This window comes from Bos javanicus, chromosome 22 (genome assembly GCF_032452875.1).
Source record: "Bos javanicus breed banteng chromosome 22, ARS-OSU_banteng_1.0, whole genome shotgun sequence".
Classification (NCBI taxonomy): Eukaryota; Metazoa; Chordata; class Mammalia; order Artiodactyla; family Bovidae; genus Bos; species Bos javanicus.
In genome coordinates this window covers 14,522,169-14,541,529 of record NC_083889.1, presented here as the reverse complement: position 1 = coordinate 14,541,529, position 19,361 = coordinate 14,522,169, and the positions used below count along the sequence as shown (strand labels likewise).

At 47.8% G+C, this 19,361-nt stretch overlaps 1 protein-coding gene across 16 annotated transcripts in view; it reads right to left on the bottom strand.

Moving 5' to 3' along the window:
- TRAK1 (trafficking kinesin protein 1) overlaps nucleotides 1-19,361 on the bottom strand; it is a 100,762-nt gene that overhangs the window by 18,821 nt on the left and 62,580 nt on the right. For all 16 annotated transcript variants that reach the window (XM_061396068.1, XM_061396070.1, XM_061396069.1 and 13 more), the window contains 10 exons: nucleotides 14,765-14,881; nucleotides 11,951-12,051; nucleotides 11,028-11,136; nucleotides 9,104-9,182; nucleotides 8,000-8,130; nucleotides 7,050-7,124; nucleotides 6,378-6,515; nucleotides 3,814-3,890; nucleotides 2,140-2,376; nucleotides 289-605 (listed from right to left, as the gene is read on the bottom strand). In XM_061396068.1, the coding sequence (XP_061252052.1) occupies nucleotides 289-605; nucleotides 2,140-2,376; nucleotides 3,814-3,890; nucleotides 6,378-6,515; nucleotides 7,050-7,124; nucleotides 8,000-8,130; nucleotides 9,104-9,182; nucleotides 11,028-11,136; nucleotides 11,951-12,051; nucleotides 14,765-14,881 (1,381 nt within the window). The remainder of the gene's footprint in view (nucleotides 1-288; nucleotides 606-2,139; nucleotides 2,377-3,813; nucleotides 3,891-6,377; nucleotides 6,516-7,049; nucleotides 7,125-7,999; nucleotides 8,131-9,103; nucleotides 9,183-11,027; nucleotides 11,137-11,950; nucleotides 12,052-14,764; nucleotides 14,882-19,361) is intronic.

Genomic DNA, 19,361 nt, shown 5'->3' with positions numbered 1-19,361 from the left:
TTTGTATTTCAAAGATTCTGAATGCAAGAGAATTAGGAAACCAGGGCCAAACACGTTTTCTCTTCTTTGGCTTAGCTGATGGAGGTTAGTCTGGGCTGTATTTCCAAACCTGCAACGGGAGAGGTGGAGGCTGGGGCCCTCAGAGGAACTCAAACCAGCAGCGGGGGTGGCTATCGCGGAAGAAAAAGGAGTAGGCGTTACAGAGGTTGCCCGCTTTCCGGTGGTGGATCAGGGACCACAGGGAGTCGCTGAGGAGGGCAGAGAGGGGCCGAGGCCCCTTGTGATCACCTTCCAGCGGCTTGACGATCTGAAGCTTCTCCGGCAGGTAGGAGCGGCTGCTGAACGACATGCCGGAGAAACCGGTGAACTCAGAGAAGCGCGAGTGTGTGCCCAGGGACATGATGCTCTCGGTGGGCGTCAGGGAGCCGCTGAGCAGCTCGCCCTTCTCCGCCAGCTCCCTGAGCTTCCGCTCCTGCTCCTCCTCGAAGAACCTCCTCTCTGAGAGATAGTTCTCCCGGCGGAGGGACAGCCGCCGCAGCGCCGTCTCCAGGTCGTGGGAGCCCGGGGTGCCCGGCGTGCCAGGCTTCTTACTCCGCTCCTCGTTTCTAGAAGGAGGGGAAACGGGGGTGAGCGCGGAGCAGCCAGCAGGGGGCGCTGGAAAAGCACTGTCCTTACTACTAGTTTCCGGGTGGCAGCTGGAACTTCTAAGGAAACCAAGGCAAGCGGCTGCTGCTGCTGCTGCTGCTAAGTTGCTTCAGTCGTGTCTGACTCTATGCGACCCCATAGATAGCAGCCCACCAGGCTCCCCTGTCCCTGGGATTCTCCAGGCAAGAACACTGGAGTGGGTTGCCATGTCCTTCTCCAATGCATGAAAAGTGAAAAGTGAAAGTGAAGTCGCGCAGTCGTGTCCGACCCTCAGCGACCCCATGGACTGCAGCCCACAAGGTTCCTCCGTCTGTGGGATTTTCCAGGCAAGAGTACTGGAGTGAGTTGCCATTGCCTTCTCCAAGGCAAGTGGCTAAAGGTAGGCAAAAATGGGGAAACGAATGCCTGTCCAGAAGAACAATTCCCTCTGTTGGTTTTTTCTTCGTCAGGGAGATGAGGAGGGGCTACTAAGGTGCAAGGAAAACTTGCAAACACTACATAATAAACCCAGCCCCTACAAACATCTCCCTTGTGACACCTTGGGAAGAAACCTTCTTCAGGCTGCAATTCCTGGTCTCCAACAGGACAGTTGGCTCCAGGGATGCGCCTTTTTCTTCTTGAATTTAGGGATCTGAGAGCTCTAAGAGAGTTCTGATCTAAGCTAGTGGTTATCAGTGTGGAGGAGGTGATATACAGGCAGGGGATTAAGAGGTACAAGTACTTTGTATAAAATAAATAAGCTACAAGGATATATTATACAACACAGGGAATATAGCCAATATTTTATAATGACTATTAATGGATTATAATCTTTACAACTGTGAATCACTATATTGTACATCTATAACTTACACAACATTGTTCTGCAACTATACTTCAGTAAGAAAAATAATAATAATTAAGTCCAAAAAACCCTCAGAGTTCTGATCAAGCATTTTCCAACTATCTGACTCATAGGTCAGAAAAACCAATTTTGTTAAGTCATAGGAAAAGGATGGACAATGAGGGTTGGGGTGCGGCTCCTGCAGGGCTTGAGGAGCAGAGGGAGAGACCACCGCCAAGGAGGACCCACCCCAGGCATGCAGAGTGTGGTAGGCACTTGCCAGACACGCTGCACCCTGCTTTCTGAAGCAAACCAGAATTCTGGTCGTGAGACAGAGCCTGAGTCCTCCTCAGTCTTTCAGAATCCAAGCTACAAAGGGGTTCATGAAATAAATGCCTAGCAGACAGACATTAACATTAAAAAAATATTCATTTAAACTCCCCTCCAACATTTTATAGAAAAGCTGACTTCTGGCGTGTCCTGTTACACCCCTTTAAACTGGTTAACATAACAGCATCAAGATAAGCATTAGCTCAGCCGGTTGGCGCAACAAATTTGAGAACCGAAAGGTCCACACTTTTCAGGCCTCCCTCTTCTGATGACTGGAACTGTGTTCACTCACCCCCTACCTATCCCCCAAACAGAAAGATAAAAGTCCCCGGCTGGCTCACCCCAGCTCGGCTGACTCTGTTTCCAGGATGATGCTGTTGGTCTTGTTGTCCAGGACCACGTTGCTGACGTCGCTGCCGTAGAAGCTGGACCGGGGGGTGCTGACGCAGCTGGACAGGAGGGAGTTCATGGCTGAGGACTGGTTGGAGCCAGGGATGTTCATGGGGGACGGGGTCAGAGACCGCTGCTTGACGACCTGGTTGATGTTTCTCACGGTCTCAAAGACTCGTTTCTGGTGACTAGGGAGAATGCACAACATCATCCAAGACTAAGCAGTTGTAGGAATGACCCTGGAGTTCAACCCTCCCAACCCTATTCACTGAGGACCCAACAGGCAGCATGTCCACTGTGACCCCCAAGCAACCCGCCACCGTGTACCTTCCATATGTTTCTTAGGGTGTTGGGTGGAATTCAAGAGACTCAACGCCCACAGAATTCAAGGCTCCACTACATGGTTGTGTCCTAAAGGTGATGCTAGCAAGAGTGATACTGCCTCCTACTTCCCCTAAGCTTGACCTACAAACATATTTAACACTAACTTTTGTCTCCCACCTACTTTTCTTCTTGATAGTCTCTAGAATGCAAACTTCAGGAGGGCAGTGTTTACTGCTCAGCATATAGCAGGGCTCAGAACATTTTTATAGAATGAGTCTTTGTCAACCATTCATATTTTTTAAAAGAGTAGGACTTCAAGTTAGTCTTAAACGTCTATAATGAGATGATAAACACTAGACGAGTCTCTTTTCCGCCCCACCCCCCCACTGGAAACTGCCATCTCTAAGAGCAGAACTGCACTGATGTTCACTTGTTCCCTTTTAAGGAGAAAATGGTAGGTGTGTTTCTGTAATGGCTGCTTCTTTTTGGGTTGCAAAGGGCTTCAAACATGCACTGAGGTTTAGGGACACTGGTTGCTCCCGGGGTTCCAAGTTCTGTCGGTGGCATTTGGATACAGAGAAAACTTGATTAAATCAAACTCCAGGTTTCTTACACCTCTAAGCAGGTCAAGTGCAAGGTCTCAAGTTAGCAAGAGAGATGATAAAGGCTGACACCCCTAAAGGTATGCAGAAAGGAAATGGAAGCCTTGCTCACACCTTCCCAAAGAGCCCTCTGTACCTCACACATACATGCATGTGTGCTCAGTCGTGCCCGACTCTTTGTGACCCCCACGGACTGTAACCCACCAGACTCCTCTGTCCATGGGATTTTCCAGGCAAGAACACTGGAGTGGGTCGTCATTCCCTTCTCCAAGGGATCTTCCTGACCCAGGGATCGAATCTGAGTTTCCTGTGTCTCCTGCATTGGCAGGTGAATTCTTTACCACTGAGCCACCTGGGGAGCCCTTCTCTGTATCTCATACTGCATCTTATTTTTCTTTCCTTAACAGATGTTAAAAATATTTTAAAGTAATGTTTTCCATCAAAAAGAAAGATAAAAGTGAGTGGGGGTGTCAAGACAGAGCCTGTGTGACAAGAGATGGGAAACACATCTGTCCTTCCCCAACTTTCCACAAGTTCATAATATATATTTAAAACCCAACCAGAGGAGCCAGTTGGAAGGAGGATGTTGTTGTTGGCTTCATTCTCTAACTTCCCTTAATATGGATCATCTGTGGAAGGACCACAGTGCACTTTGGTGCCCATCCCACAGCCTCTGGGAGCTGAGAACCAAGGCCTTACGCAATGTCTGGCGACTCTGACTCTTCCAGCTGCAACTCCTTGCGCATGGTTCCCTCGATCTCCGCCGCCAGGGAGTCCTGGGAAAAGCCGGGAGACACACAGCGAGTGAGCAATTCAAGTGCTCTGTCTCTGGAAAAGAATACGAGTGTGTGGCCCCTGCAAGGGTGGCCAGGGAAGAGACAGCAGCCAGGTGCTCCAGGGGAAGGGAGACGAGAGCAGGTAAGCACATGGGGAGCTCCGTCCATCCCTTCAAAAGGGGACTTCAGAGTAAAGAGTCAGGAGATGAAGGAGAAAAAAAAAAGACAAGCTAGTGGGAAGGTCCAAGGGTGGAGGCAAGGAGGGGAGTGCTGGACGCTATGGATTAGGCGATGAAGCATCAGAATGATGTTTATAAATGAGTGACATAATCAGGATTAAAGAGGAAGCCAGATATATTGAGTTAATTACTAAAATGTTAATAACAGTAAGTGTGATAGAGTAACTGGTAACAACTGTCGCTCTGAGCAGGAGATTAGCACAGGTGGTATTTTGGGACATCTGTGGCAACTGACAAGTGCTATTATGATAAGACCTGTGAATTTGATGGATGACAAAGTCCCAGAGATGACTGTGCTGCTGTGCTTGTTACCGCAGCTGCTGTGGTTTGTTACCTACCTTCATAAGGGAAGGAAACACCCAGTGCAATTAGGGATTAATGAACAGAAAAAATAAAATCTTCCTCTGAAGTTCACAGGCCCCCTGAATCCTGTCTGTAGATCCCAGATTAAGAACTATTGCCATAAGGTGAGAGAATTGGGGACATACTTGAGAAAAACTGCTACTCACTGTTTTATTCAGCAGTTAGAAGGGGCTGGGAGCAAGGGAAGCAGATCCGAGTGTTCTGCTCCAGAAGCATGGGCATGATGCAAGCTTTAGATTGCCTTAAATACTTTTCATGCATAATGCACTTTATAAATAGCCGTCTTCAAAAACTGAGCTCTGCCAACAGCAGAAAAAGGCAAACAAAAGCTCCACCTCAGCAAATAATACAAGCTGAAACTCAATCTCTCAAAAAGAAATTCATGTAGACCTTCAACTCAGCTTTTCTTGTGGCATGGTTTAGTTTTAAAATACATCTGTCCTTGAGAGCGGGGAACGCAGGAGGGTGAATCCCAGGAATACAGGAAACAAGATGGCCCCAGGAGACGAGAAGCCGGGAAGAAGGAGAAGCGAGGCAGGGGATATACAAAGCCACATGGGGCGTCTGTGAGCCGAGCGTAGTGAGTGCGAGATCAGCGGATTTGGGGGACAGAATGTCCTTGGCTGCCTTCACTGGGATCACTGAATCACCCATGTGCTCCTGGGAAAGGTGACTGCTGATGTTGTGTCTTTCTTTTTGGTTTTACTTAGATTTCAGTCAGGCTGAGAGAGAGTTCCAGCCTGACTTTATATGTGAAATCAGAGGAGAAAAAAGGAGACTATGATTTAGGAAAACTGGGCCAGACAGCAAGGGGTCGGGGTAACAACATCAGCAATGGGGTGGAGGTAGGGAGGAATAAGAGCCCCGAGTAAAGGCCAATTCAAAAGGGACCAAGTTTCACAAATATTTATACAGCCCTCCATGCCTGTCTCATTTTAGGGGGCTTTTCCTCAAAAGTTATTCTCTTCTCAGAGAGAACTGGTATTTCATCAAACCATTGAAACAGAGCCTGGAAACTTCTTGGTGGTTGGTTTTTCAGTCTGTGATTCAGCCACCCAGATCTAATGTCTAGTGAGGACCTGTGACTCTACCACATGCCAAGCACTGTGCCAGGTGCAGAGTATTAAAGAGAGGGAAAGAGGAAACAGAAAATAAGACACGGGCCCCCACCTTCAAGGGGTCCTAGTTTGACAGAAGAAGATAAAATGAGAAAGTTCCCCAACCAAATATTACTGGGAAATGACCAGCAGAGGGGCTCTACCCTGTGCCACCCAACCACCCCTACCCAGGGAGAGGTCAGCCTCCTGGAAAGCCCTCTTCTCAACCACATTCCCCTAAGGAATAAACATGAAACAGATCAGGCCAGAGCTAAAAAAAATAAGATTGTGGGGAAATAATATAAAAAATATAAAAATACTGCACAGAGCACAAAGGGAAATATTTTTTCATATTACAGATACCAGAACTAGTTGGGAGAGTTGTTAATAAGCATACAAAGAACTAGTAGAACCAGAAGGCAACTTAAGAATTCTGGAATGCACTTGGGGGCCCAAATAGCACATACTCTACAGAAAAAAATAATGTAGAAATAGCATCTTCCAAATATCTGAGGTGCCTACAAAATCCATTTCCTACTAAATTTATCTTCTAAGGGCAGGGGTAAAAAAGATAGATTCAGAGGGATGGAAAATAAAGAACCAACTTGTCTCATGTGGTTAAGAAGCTACTGGCTGGGCTCACAAGCCCTCAATTTGGATCCAGATCCAAGCTGTAAAAGGGAGAAGCCAGCCACCCGTAGACTCAGCTCCAGACCTGCCCTCCTCCCAGGAGCGCCTGCTAGCCTGAGGGTGGGAGGCGGGTGGCCAGGCGGCAGGCGGGCACTCACCATGGGAAACAGGCCCAGCGAGTGGTAGCGCCGGGACGTGGTGTTGGGCATGGTCTTGTTCCGGAGGTTCTTGAGCTCCTCCTGGGCTTCGTGGAGCATCTCCATGCACTCCGCGTACTTGTCCTCCAGCTCGCGCAGCTGCAGGAGACCAGGAAAGAGCAGAGAGGGCTGGAATGGTGAGACCAGGTACCTCCCACGAGCCCGGAAGACCCAGGATCACTAACAGATGTCCTGGCCCCCCAGCAGGACCAGCTGTCCTGTGGCCTGAGGCCAAACAGTCCTCAAGGCATGGTTTCTCTAGAACTTGGGGAAGGCTTGCAGACGCAGAAATCTCCTGAGACAAAACAAACGAGAGGGCAAACCATCACTCCCTCATTTCCTGCCACATCTTTGAATGGGGTTCCTTCTGCACACCATGTTCGGTGTCCTCTCCCTTATTGGAATGTTTGTCAGGAGCCCGTGCACGCCAGGCTCCAGGCTGGTGAACAGCCCAGCCTCCCAGGTGCTCGTGACCAGCGTCAGTGGAACTGGGAGCTGCCTTAGGAGTAAGAATGACATTCAATTCATAATGAAAACAGTCGCTAAGAAGGATGGGACCCACAGCCTGTCAGAGGGAGGCTGATGCGCCCCAACTGGGATGGGGGCCTTATGAAATGAGGGAGAGCCACTCACCTCGGCCGTGAGCTGCCGCTGAGCATCCTTGGCAGCCCCCAGGTGCTGGACGAGTTCTTCATTTTCCACTGCACACTAGAGTGTGGCAAAGGGAAGTCAGCTTCTCTTTTAAGACACTTAGCAAAGTCTAACATTTTGCCTCTTATTAACTGATCCATATGATCCTATCATATATCCACAAGGAGATTTTTATCTTATACTGGAGTAAAATTTTGTCTTTCAGTTTTGAAGGCAACATCTTTCCTGTGTCTGTATTCATTCCCTATTGCCCACCTCCACATCCATAGTTGGGCTTCCCTGGTGGCTCTGGGAAGAATTCTGTAAAGAATCAGCCTGCCAATGCAGGAGATGTGGGTTCGATCTCGGGAAGATCCCCTGGAGAAGGAAATGGCAACCCACTCCAGTATTCTTGCCTGGGAAATCCCCTGAATAGAGGAGCCTTGGTGGGCTACAATCCCTGGGGTTGCAAAGAGTCAGAGATGACTTAGCGACTAAGCAAGAACTTCCATAATCACAGCTGCTTTTTGGAAGTCTTTCACCTTGGGGTTCTAGCAAAGGCCTGACGTAGGAAACAATTGGTTTTTTGCTGCTTCATCTTAAATCAAATGGGGACATTGTTCTGTGCAGAACATACAGGTGCCCTGTGTAAGGAGAAATGCTAACCTAGATGATTTATACCTTAAATTCCCAAACTCTCTATTTATAGCACCTTTACATGTCTTAATGAATTCTATTCATTTGCAGATTTTTCTTAGGAAAATAGATAGTGATAAATATAATCCCCTTGCCAATTCAGGGTAACCAGTTTTATGCTATTGAATCTGCTAAGCTTTAACAAAAGTTCTCAATGGACAGCACAATTTCCTAAAATATGAATCCAAAGGGCACTGTCTTTGGGGTAAATGGCCCCCTTCTTGATCTCAGAACTGTCAGAGAAACAGAAGCCTTACAGCTTTCGCCTTCTTCTGCAAATCAACTATTTGGGAGAGGAGGTGTGTGATCTCTTCCTGCTGGCGAGCAGCATCCTCTGTCTTCTTGGCCAGTTCCTCAGAGATGCTGGCAATCTGTACGTTGGCGTCTCCTTTGACCAAGAAACAACAATCACAAGAAACAGAGACAATGGTTTCTTTGTGGTTTGTACAAGGAAAAAAAAAAGTCATTATTACAAGACAGGGGGAGAAGTGGAGAGGGTACATGATGATGAGCTTGGAGGGAGAGTCCCCATCTTCCTCTATGGGCTTGGTCTGTCCTGAGGAGGAACCAACCCCTAGCTGTGGCTCCTAGGGTCAGAATGGGAGCCTCACCTCACTACCTAGAGTTACCTCCCCAGAGAAAATCAGGCAGGCTTTGGCGGTCAGCCCGGAGGCACCACACCAAACAGAAGGCAACTCTGACCAATTCCACGTGTTCTATACAAACACATCACCAGTGACAGGGGCTCCTGCTGCACTTTGTTCTAGAAAGGAACTATTGTGTGCATAACACAATTCCCCTGGGTGTTTTCAGCCCATATTCAGAGCCATAACTCATTTTACTAGATTTAAACATAGGGTGTGTTTCACTGATATTTTGCTGACGCTCAAAATATTCTGTTTGCCTTTTTGTCTGATCTTAATGTGTAAACTTATCATGGAGAGGGTGGGGGAAGGCACATAATATTTGCAAAGCTGAGAACTCTGCCTCAAGGTTCACACATCAAATGACTAGAAAGTTATTTTTCCACATCTCCAGTTCAGGACTCTAAAGCTGGACCTAATTTAGCCATTAAATAACCAAGATTCCTGCAGAAAGCCACAATGAAAATTAAATAGCCATTTTGGTGAGAGACTGAGAATGTATGGCTGACAACCTCCCACCCAGTTTGTTGTAAATGAGGGTGAGGAGTGTCACACAAGATCAGGGGAGGCCTCTAGTGTTCAGGAAAAAAATGTTAATGAACCCAGGCTGGCAGGAAGACCACATTCTGTCAAGTGATGCAAATCCATCCAGTCTTAACGACAGCCGATGGGAAAAGTAAAAGGTGGGGGACAGGAGAGGCAGGGGGCGGGCCATACTCAGCTCCTTCACACAGTCGTTGACCAGCTGCTGCTCTTTTTCTTCGTAGGTGATGGTCTCCGTCTTTAGCTGGCAGGCCTGTGGACAGGGCTCAGGTCAGAGGCCCCACAGTCACACCTGGACAGGCCAGGTGAGGCAGCAAGGGCTAACCTGGGTCTGGAATGCTGCCCTTCAGCATTTCCCCAGCTGTCACCATTGCGCCCTCAGATACAGAAAGTCAATCCCAACCACTAGAGGGCACCACGCAAAGCAGTTACTGAAACTGTGAGCCCCTCTATTAAGTCCACTTGTCTGTTCCTGTGTGTCTGTCCGGGCTCACAGTCACGGATCTCTTTGTGACCCAAAACAGCCTATGACACATCCCCGCCTACAGTGGGCATTCTAAGGATAAGCCCCACAATAAGAAGCGTTAACAATTATCACACCTGCTATGTGCTAGGTATGGTCCTCTGAGGTTCACAAGTGGGAATCTGTCCTGCTGTTTTCAGGGGAGCCAAAACAAGATACAATATGAAAGCATTAATGTTCAGAGACCTAGGAGCTATGCTTGGACTCTGGATGGCTTTGCTCCTGGGTGTAAAGGTGGGAAGACAGAGATCTGAAGGCTCCAAGAAAATGCCCCAGGTAGAGAGGTATCTCTGAGCTCTCAGGTCCTGGCCCCAGAGACATCACCGTCCTAAAAGCTAGGTGGAAGAGTCAGAATCTATGGCTGGGATCAGATTCCCTCTGCTTGCTTTACGTGACAACTCCAACAGAGGGCCCACGGACTGTGCCTGGGGCCAGAGCATTTACTTAGGGTGGATGCTGGAACTCAGAATGGGGAAAATTGGACTGGAGTCTTGGTTCAGCTGCTGGCTGGCAGAGAAAGCTTGGGTAACTCTCTTGATCACTCTGGGTTTATGTCTCTTATCAGTAAATGAGGGGCTGAAAGAGATGAGGGCTAAGAGACATGACCCTTTTCTCAGGCATAAGAGCATCTTGTTAAGCCCAGACATGAGGCTCTTTGCAACAAGTGAGGCAAGTTCAAGGTGACAGGTGGTCTGCCATTTTGAGGGACTTTGGGGAGCCCTGGGCCAGCTTAGGTGAGCTTGCAGCTCAAACTTGACAAACCAAGGGCCTGATAACAGGGCTGAACCAAACCTCTAGCTGGACAGCAAAAGCTCACTGATAATTAAACAAAAAACACTAAATCTCTACGTATCTGTGTTTCTGGATAGGGGCAGTGGGTAAAGAGAAATTATGTGGGTATAGAGTCAGAGACTTATAAACTCTGGCTTTGTTGTTCACTAATTTGCAACATCTTGAGCAATCAAAATACCTAGCAGCCTGGGTCCTGGTTTTCCCAATGTTTTTCCAGCCTTGTTATGAAGACATTATTTTTTTAAAAGAAAGCAGGCAAAGTACCCACCACAGTGACTAGGCAATCAGAAATACTCAAAAGCATGAGTTCCCAAGTTGCTTCGGCTCAACCTTTTAAAGTTAGTTGTCTAAGAAATATGTCTCCAAGTTCCCAAGTACTATTTTCTTTGAGCACACCTGACCTGCAGTAGCATGAGAACAAGGCTCTCATACCAGGCCTCCGAGCTGCTTCTACATCTGAGCTGGAGACCACCAGAGTGAGGCCCCACCTTCCAGAAGCTTTTGCCCTAACGGTGAAGGAGGAGGGTCTGCCACTCTTACCCATCCTCACACTGCACAATTCACCTGTCCATCTGCGGCAAGCAGGATGGTGTGTGCTGCCTGGCTCATAAATGAGGCACGCCCGCTGGGCACTTGGTGTGGCCGTGACCCCGGGCCAGGTGGCCCTTCCACAGACCGTCACCCTTGAGAACGGCAGGGCTGTAATCACGGCTGTACTTGCCAGATAAGCATGCAGAGCCACCACCCTTGCAGAGGGGGGACAGGGCAGGGACTGCACTTCACCTCGGATCGAAGTACAACGTTCTCTTCTTCAAGGTCCTTCAGCTTCTTTTGCAGAGAATCCAGATGGAAGTAATTCTGGACGGAGGAGGACGACTCGTTCCTCTTCAACCTGGGGGAGAAAGTCCACTTCGTAGGGAGGGAGACACTGCCTCCCGCCACCTGGCAAACCACACGGCAGCACACAGAGGCCGCTTTCAAGGAAGGCTCGCAAGGGTGTGGGTGTGACAATGATCCATCAGGCCTCTCCCTCGCCCCCAGGGAAACAGCACAGCTCGCATCACTTCAGTCCCACATCCCAACCCTTGGCTGCCACCTTGCCTCAGATTTCTAGGGAACCAACTCTATTTCAAGCCTGTACAACTCTGGGATGCCGTCTATCTGTCAGGAACTATTTTAAGTACTCTATATGTATGAACTCAATCAGTGCTCACAGCCCTGAGTTACTATTATTATCCCCATTTTACCAATGAGGGGGTAAAGCACAGAAAGGTTAAGTAACTTGGCCATGAGCACACAGCAGTGAGCCCCAGAGCCAAGATCTGAACTCGGGTCATTGGGCTCTAGAGTTCATGTTCCCTATAGGAGACTCTGCTGACAGAGAAGAGGGCCCCAAGAAGCCCCCACAGCACTGCTGGCCCCCGTATTCCCTCCAACAGCAGAGCCCAGCCTGTTACTCATTCACAGCCAGGCCTGATCAATCCACACTGACAACTAAGCTGTGAAAGACCCAGGAAGAGGAAATCTAAAATCCCATCAGAAAAGCAAAATCAATCTGTCTGAGGCACTCAGATGCTTGGCCTGGAGAAGGCCAAGGGCAGCTGGCTTGTGCTGCCAGTGAAGGTGACCCTGTCTGGGCAACTCCAAGGTCATGGACCACAGCCAGCGATGCTTTGGCCTCTGGAGACAGGCCCTCTGTGACTTACGGGGTGGAGCACACAGATTCCGGCTCACTCTCCTCCGCGGCGCTGGTGTAGAACTGAAGCAACTCATCCTTCATGGACAGTTCATGCCGGAGCTGTGACACCTGCACAGACCCAGTTGAGACCCATCACACACTCTCCAAACAAGACATCATCCCCACTCATGCTTAAACACTTCCTGCCCAGTGACAGTATTTTAAAATTCCTCATTCAAAGTGAAGGCACATCATTGATTTTGTGCTATTCAAGGAAAACAAAGGGTTGACTTTGATCCTATCTAAGAAACATATGATCAATTACTTTGTGGCAAAAAACCCCTCACTTAAATTTGTAGTTTTTACTCTGGTATGGAGAAGAGGTGAGAGGGGACAAGAAGGTGCTAGAATGATGGATGGGGTGGGGGTGGGGAGATGAGACAGCATATGGGCTTTGCAAGTAAACAGATGACAACTGGGAAGATACCCAGAGAGGTGGACCGTGTTATCAAATGAAGGAAGTCATTTACTTCTGCCCAAACCAAATCCCACCTCAGATCAGGAACCTGGCGAGGCCAGCTCTGGGTGGGCAGCTAGCTAGGTGGGCAGCAAGCTGGTCGGCCCTTGTTCTTCCACCAGGAAAATCTCACAGCCCCATGTTGTGACCGCTACACCCTCATGGGAATTCTGGCCAAGCATAGCCAGATCTTGCTTTGCACTCAATGCTTACAAGATAGGAATTCCAGATACAGGAATAAAAGAGGCAACCATCAGGAACTGGCCATACCAAGTACTGCAGGCACGGTTCTACAAATCACACTTATTTATACTTCAGGTTTAAAGTAAACCTGAGTCATAAAATTGTTCACCTGCCCTTTCACTATTCAGCACTGATGAACAGGCAACCAGCAGGAGAATTGTAACTGTTTTCATTCTTTCTTGTTTCAAATTTGATTTGGGTTCTATAGCTTATTCCAACTTTTCCTACATAACACAGTAAATATATTTTATCTTCTGCGCTAAAGCCAGTTTTAGGTGCTTAAAGGCTTCAGCTTCAACACCTAGACATCATTTAATGATGTGCTAAAGGAAATCAGTTTTCAAAGTCCAGGGTTCCCCAAAGGAGAGAAACGCACTTCCACCCTCATAGGGCAGGATGTGCTCTGTGGAAGGTGAGGAAGCCCCAAGCAAGGGCAGCAAAGTGGAGAAACAGCACGTGAGGGCAATGGGGAACCATTTCCTAGTTCCTGATGGCATGTCTCTCTGCTCAGAAGGGGACAAGGAGGGGGGCAGGCTAACCTTCTCTCACACGTGGAAGACAGGGGATTCAGATCAAGGTGCTGGAGGCAGGGAAAGCAAGGGTTAACTTTATTTCTTATACCTTATCAGTATCCTACCTCATCATCTTTTCATTTTTTCTATTTTTAAGAAATTTTTCATTGGGGGATAATTGCTTTACAACGTGGTGTTGGTTTCTGCCGTACAACAACACGAATCAGCTATGTGTATACATATATCCCCTCCCTCCTGAGCCTTCCTTCCACCCCACTCCCCACCCCACCCCTTTAGGTCACCACAGACCACCGAACTGAGCTCCCTGTGCCACCAGCAGCTTCTCACTAGCTATCTGGTTTACACACGGTAGTATATACGTCTCAGTGCTACTTTCTCAGCTCATCCCACCCTCTCCTGCCCTCACTGTGTCCGCAAGTTCATTTTCTAAGTCTGCGCCTCTATTCCTACCCCGCAGATAACCTACCTCATCATCTTTTAAAGAGAACCCAGGATTAAAACCTGTCTTTATACAATGCTGTATGTCAATTGTATCTCAATAAAACTGGAAGAAGAAGAAAAATCAGTAAAAATGTCAGCAAACCCTTAAAAACCTTTTTCTTACCTAGTGGCTACTCTATTTCATCATACGAAATGATGATTAAACCAAGACAATAGCTGGGAATAGCTTTAATAAGGAATAGGTCTCAGTACATCTTAGGGACATGCATGAGAGCATCCCTTCCCACTAGGAAAGTTTCTGATAGAAAATAAGGTAGAAGAAATGAGAAGAAGGAAAGCAAATCAGAGTCCTCACAGTTCAAATGCCCTGTTCAAAGAACAGTCAAGATGATGGCAAAGACGCTACCAAATGGGACCTGGTTCTAAGTTTCTAACTCTTGCTGCAGCAACCCCACCTGACCCTGCAGCCTTCCTCCTCCATCGACACCACAATCCTGCTGGAAAACCAGGGCTGCTCTGCTGTGACCTCAGCCCCCAAGTTCCACATAAATTGTTCACAATGATGGGGGCTGATGACACCCACCGGGATCTGTATCATTGAAATGGTAGAGTTTCTACCATGAAAACAATGGGCCACTTTTCGTTTTGTCTTACAAACACAAAATTATACTGCTGTACTGACGAAGGGGCCATCACTGCCTCGCTCTGCGGCATGATTGGCCTCCGGCTGCGGTTCCTTCTCCTCCCACCCACACCCACCCCGGCTCAGGGAGCCCCACGCCTTGCTGGAATAGCCTGTGTGCGCTTTCGCCAAAGCTCTGAGTACCCTTCTCAGCCCACAGGGTGATCTGGACTCTTGGAGGATGGGGACTGCAACTGGTCCATACTGTGGGCCTACCAACCACACGAGGGCGGGTCCAACTTGGGCCATCCCGTCCTCATTGTCAGAAGGCACAAATGATCAGAAGAGGCGGCAGAAAGTCAGCCCTCTGTGTCCGGGCTGGACTTTCCCCAACAGGACCCTGTTCCATCAGCACTTTCTTCGGCTGTACCCACGGCACCCAAGCCCTTGCAGACGGCTGTCCTGCAGAGGCCGCCAGCACCTCACCTCCTCCCTGATATGCTCCACCTGCTCCTCCAGCAGCTCGTTCCTCTCGGTTAGTGTCTTGTTCTTCTTCAACAACGACTGGCCAATCCGAGCAGCCAACTCTAGATCCCGCTCTTTCTGTGAGAGACAGAAGCGAGGAGAGAGATTGAGAAAACCCATGCATCCAGCAGGAGCCCATAGGACTCCGTGTCAATGAAAGAAAACAAGGGCGTTTAGCAATAATAATGGATTACTGATTCACCATCCAGGCACTGGCCTCTGATACATGTTCAAAGAGCAGCTCACTCAGTGACACGGACCCCAAACAATGAAAAGGAACCTTCCAATCTAATGAAAACAAGTCTCTCCCTGCAGGAAAAAAACGTGCTTCCCAAAACCTTTCTATGCAACTGCTTTTGGTCTTTGTGTAATCATTTGATAACCTGTCTTCCTACCTGTGGGCTGGGCTACAGTCTCATGAGTGCCCAGAGAGGGAAACACTTGGAAACTATTTACAGGATGAATGAGTGAATCCAGAAATTCCAAGTGTGCTAAAATAGCCAAGGCAGCCTCTTTGGCATACTTCAATTAAGATGGAATTTACTGAGTTCCTTAGATTCACTGCGTATTCACTGCAACAAAAATATTTAAAGTGACTCTAAAATAGAATACAGTTATTTTTTTTTTAACTTATGGTTACTTAGACTTTATTTTTTAAAGAAACAGTTCTAAGAATGGAGAAATAATGCATAAAATCATCCTACTTCAGAAACAAAGACTGTTGCAGACATAGAATTTTCTGTTAGCTCAGCGGCTGACATTTAGGGCACAGCAATGCAGGGGAAAATCTTTAGTGGCATATAAAGGTCCAGCTGGGTTTATGGGAGGAAAGCTGGCCCCAGACAGTGGAGACAGTGGGGTGGATGCCATCACCAAATGCAGATTTACTGATCCTTGCTGATGAAACCCCTGGCCACCAAGTGAAGATTCACTCACTCACTTATAGGTTGGCACGGGGAGGAGAACTCTGGGAAGTGAAATCCTCTTAGAAGTCTATGCTAATTATTCTGCTCATTTGGTGTAAAAAAGCCGAAGACCAGGGACATGCAGTTTGAGCAGAAAAAAGCTGGGGAGGAGTCCTAGCTTCTGATAACCAAGTGACTTTATGGTTTACACTTAACAAGGATCCTCTAGATCCATTCTTTCCAAACACAGATTATAAATCATCAGTAGGTTGAGAATCATTCTAGTCATGGCAACTGACATTTTGTTTTAAACAACATTCAACAGCACAGAACTGACATACCAAGGTGCATTCCACAAAGGAAAGTTATTATCTCATGTTTAAATGTCACTTGTCACGTATTTACCTACAACCTAAGAGGCATTTCTTAGAGTAGGTACCTGTCCAAAGTTTAACTGCTTCATGTGAACTGTTCTACTGTATAATTTGAAAGTCTGGGTTCCGGTTGAACATCCCTGGGGCCTGGTTCCCTTGTCTGTGAGAAGAGGTCGGGTGGAGGGGCAGACTAGCTGAACGACTCTTTCAAAGAATCTTCCAGCTTTATGATTCATTGAGTTGTAAGACTTTTCAAAAAGCAGCTTTTAATTCCAACTTTTTCATACCCACCAAATTATTTCATGCAATGGAATAGGAACACACCTTCCTTCGCTCATCATGGGAGTTTCAATGAATTATGAGCAAAGCATAGTGTGGGGGGACTGGATGCAATCGTGATTTAACTCTCTGGAGCTCTTACGTGAACGATGGTCTCTGTCCCCTAAGTCTTTCATGGTCTTGAAACCTGTAACTGCTGCCACTACTGTCCCAGAAGACAGCTGGGGGTCATGTCAAGTGAGCCATAAATTCTTCCAACTCCTTCCCCATCTGTGCCTCCGCCTCATGCCCTCCCAGGGAACAAAGGGGACCAGTGAGTTTGCCCAACCAACCGAGACGCCCCTCTCTGTGCATTCATCTGCACTGGCTTCCACGTCAAAGCAGAGTCCTTATCTCAGTGGCCCTTTATCATTTCTCAGATGCAACAGTTGTGCATAGTTGGTACTGGGAGGAAATGACCCACAGGGATTGTGTGAGGTCCCACTTCTCCAGAGGCTGTCCCCAAATTACCAACCAGTGCAGGTGGTTTCCACTGACTGCTGCTGTTTAGCTGCCAAGTCACATCTGACTCTTTTGCGACCCCATGGACTGCAGCATGCCAGGCTCCTCTGTCCCTGAGATTTCCCAGGCAAGAATACTGGGTTCCCATTTCCTTCTCCAGATAATCTTCCTGATCCAGGGATCAAACCCATGTCTCCTGCTTGGCAGGTGGATTCTTTACTGCTGAGCCACCTGGGAAGCCCTTCAGCTGGCTACATCTCAGTGAAAACTGTAGCCCCACCGTCCAAAAAAGCATGGTCTCCATAACTCTCACTCCAGTCTATTAAATCTCTCTACTAGAACAAGCCCTCAGACTGAATCCCCAGCAGGTGTTTTATGCTCTTCGGCTCACTGCCTACTGTTCTGTGAGCTGCTAAGATCCTGTGCACAAAGGCATTTCATACACAGATTTCAGTGCAAACAAATCACGCCAAAATCATAATAGATAAAGACAAGCTCAGCAAGGCACTGCTGAGCACATGAAGGACACTGAAGGCTTCCCACGGCACACAGAAGCCAGCACCCAAGAGGAATGGGGAGCAGGCAGGGGAAGGAAATAAGTGGGGGTGGGCTCAACCACAAGGCCCCCAGCCCTCCCAACCTATGCTGATACACCCCAAACCTCAGACCCCAAGGCCTCCTTGCCCTACTAAAGGGACGACTCTCACCTTGACTACACCCCAAATCTAATCTTCATAGTAACATAAATAAAATGCTCTGCTGGGGAAAAAAAAGGAAGTTACAACAAAAATATTCAGAGATGAAGTGAAAACCTTAAACAAAAAGGTTGTGAGAAGGTCTCTGGTTTTGCTCAGGCAAAAGGCTGGCTGGGCTTCTCTTTAAGAATTTCAGGAACGAAGAGAGTCTCATTTCTTACAACCAGCCAACACATGATAAATATTTACTTCTAAAACCAGGAAAGCAGGTAGGAAATGACCACCGGCCAAACTACAGTGAGAAAAATGGGACTGTACCACACTGTGACCCTTGGAAACAAGATATTAAAATAACTGGTTCTTCGATTCCGCAGGAGATGGCAGCCAGGTGGGGCTCAATCTGGCTCTCCCTACCCCTATCTACATCAAAGTTTTCCTGAAAATTTAAAAGACTGTGACTTGCGTCTCAGCCCTTTTTACCAATGAGCATTTGAGCTGCCTGGCATGGCCCTGGAGATGGAGAACTGTCGGCCTCCCACACTGAGCAGTTGACTCATCTCATTCACCCATTTAAGGATGAAAACCATGACTAAGAGGCCCCCAGAATAACCTTCTCCGTAACTGGGGAGGAGGCAGCTTTGCACAAAGGTAAATTCCAAGCAGCAGCAAGCCAGGGCAAGCCGTGGAATCCTCTTCCCCTTCAATGAGATGCAAACTCTTTGGGCCAGCTGAGGGCTGTGCGTGGCATCCGTGCAGATCCTGCTGGTACCCCATCTGCACGTGGCAGGCGTGCAAAACCAAAAGAAACAGAACCAAAGCCAGGAAGAGTACAGCCTGGGACAGCTGTCACGTGACTGGGGCAATCAGACTTTAACCAGGAAACCCTGCCTAGTTCCAAAGAAAGGCGGCAACTCAGACATGATTCTTATCAGGAGAAGGAGAGGAATGCCCTATACAATGTATACAGTGCTGTTGTATACAAAACACATAAAGGCACCCAAACCATGGCCATGGGGAGCTGCTAAAAATAAAACAAAGAGGGCAGAACAAAGAGTCACCTGAAGAAACTGCCCCACAGATATTCTTTTCAACAACCCAAACAATTTTTTAAAAAACATGACAACATACTTTTTATACAGTGACACTCATTTAAGAAATTAGCTGTGAATTGTTGATGACCAGAATCTAAATACTGGGCTGGAGTCCCAGTCTCCTCTGAACACAATCCTCAAATATCCAAGAAGAGATGGGTCTGGCCCTGTGCAAGCCTCACCCAGCCCTGCCAGCTCACACTCACCAGCAGCCAGGAACCCTGGGCCCTGGACACTCACTGAAACAGCATCCCATTAAAACAAAAAGTCACCCAGTTCATGTTTTTAAAGTAAAAATGTCTCACTGACAATCAACTAACCATACTCTCCAGAACTAAATAAACAGAGCAATATACAACTATAGCCAAAAGCAACAGGGCCACAGCAGCTAAGGGCTCAGGCTAGAAAACAGCTGTACCACGTGGGCGGGCGTCTTCTGTTCCCTCAAGAGCAGGTCCCTCCACTGTCGGATGGGGCAGCAATGGCACCTACTTCTGAGAACTAACGTAGAATTAATGAGATGATGCACGACAATAGCTAATTCTCAAACTTTACCCTTATGAATCAGCATGACCACAGAGGCAGGCATTTATTGAAGGCCTGTCATTTCCAAGATTAAAATGGAGAAGGAAATCATCCAACAGGGTTCCCGCCTTGGAGAAACTTCTAACCAACCCAGTTGGAAGAGCAAAGCAAACAGAACAACAGGATGG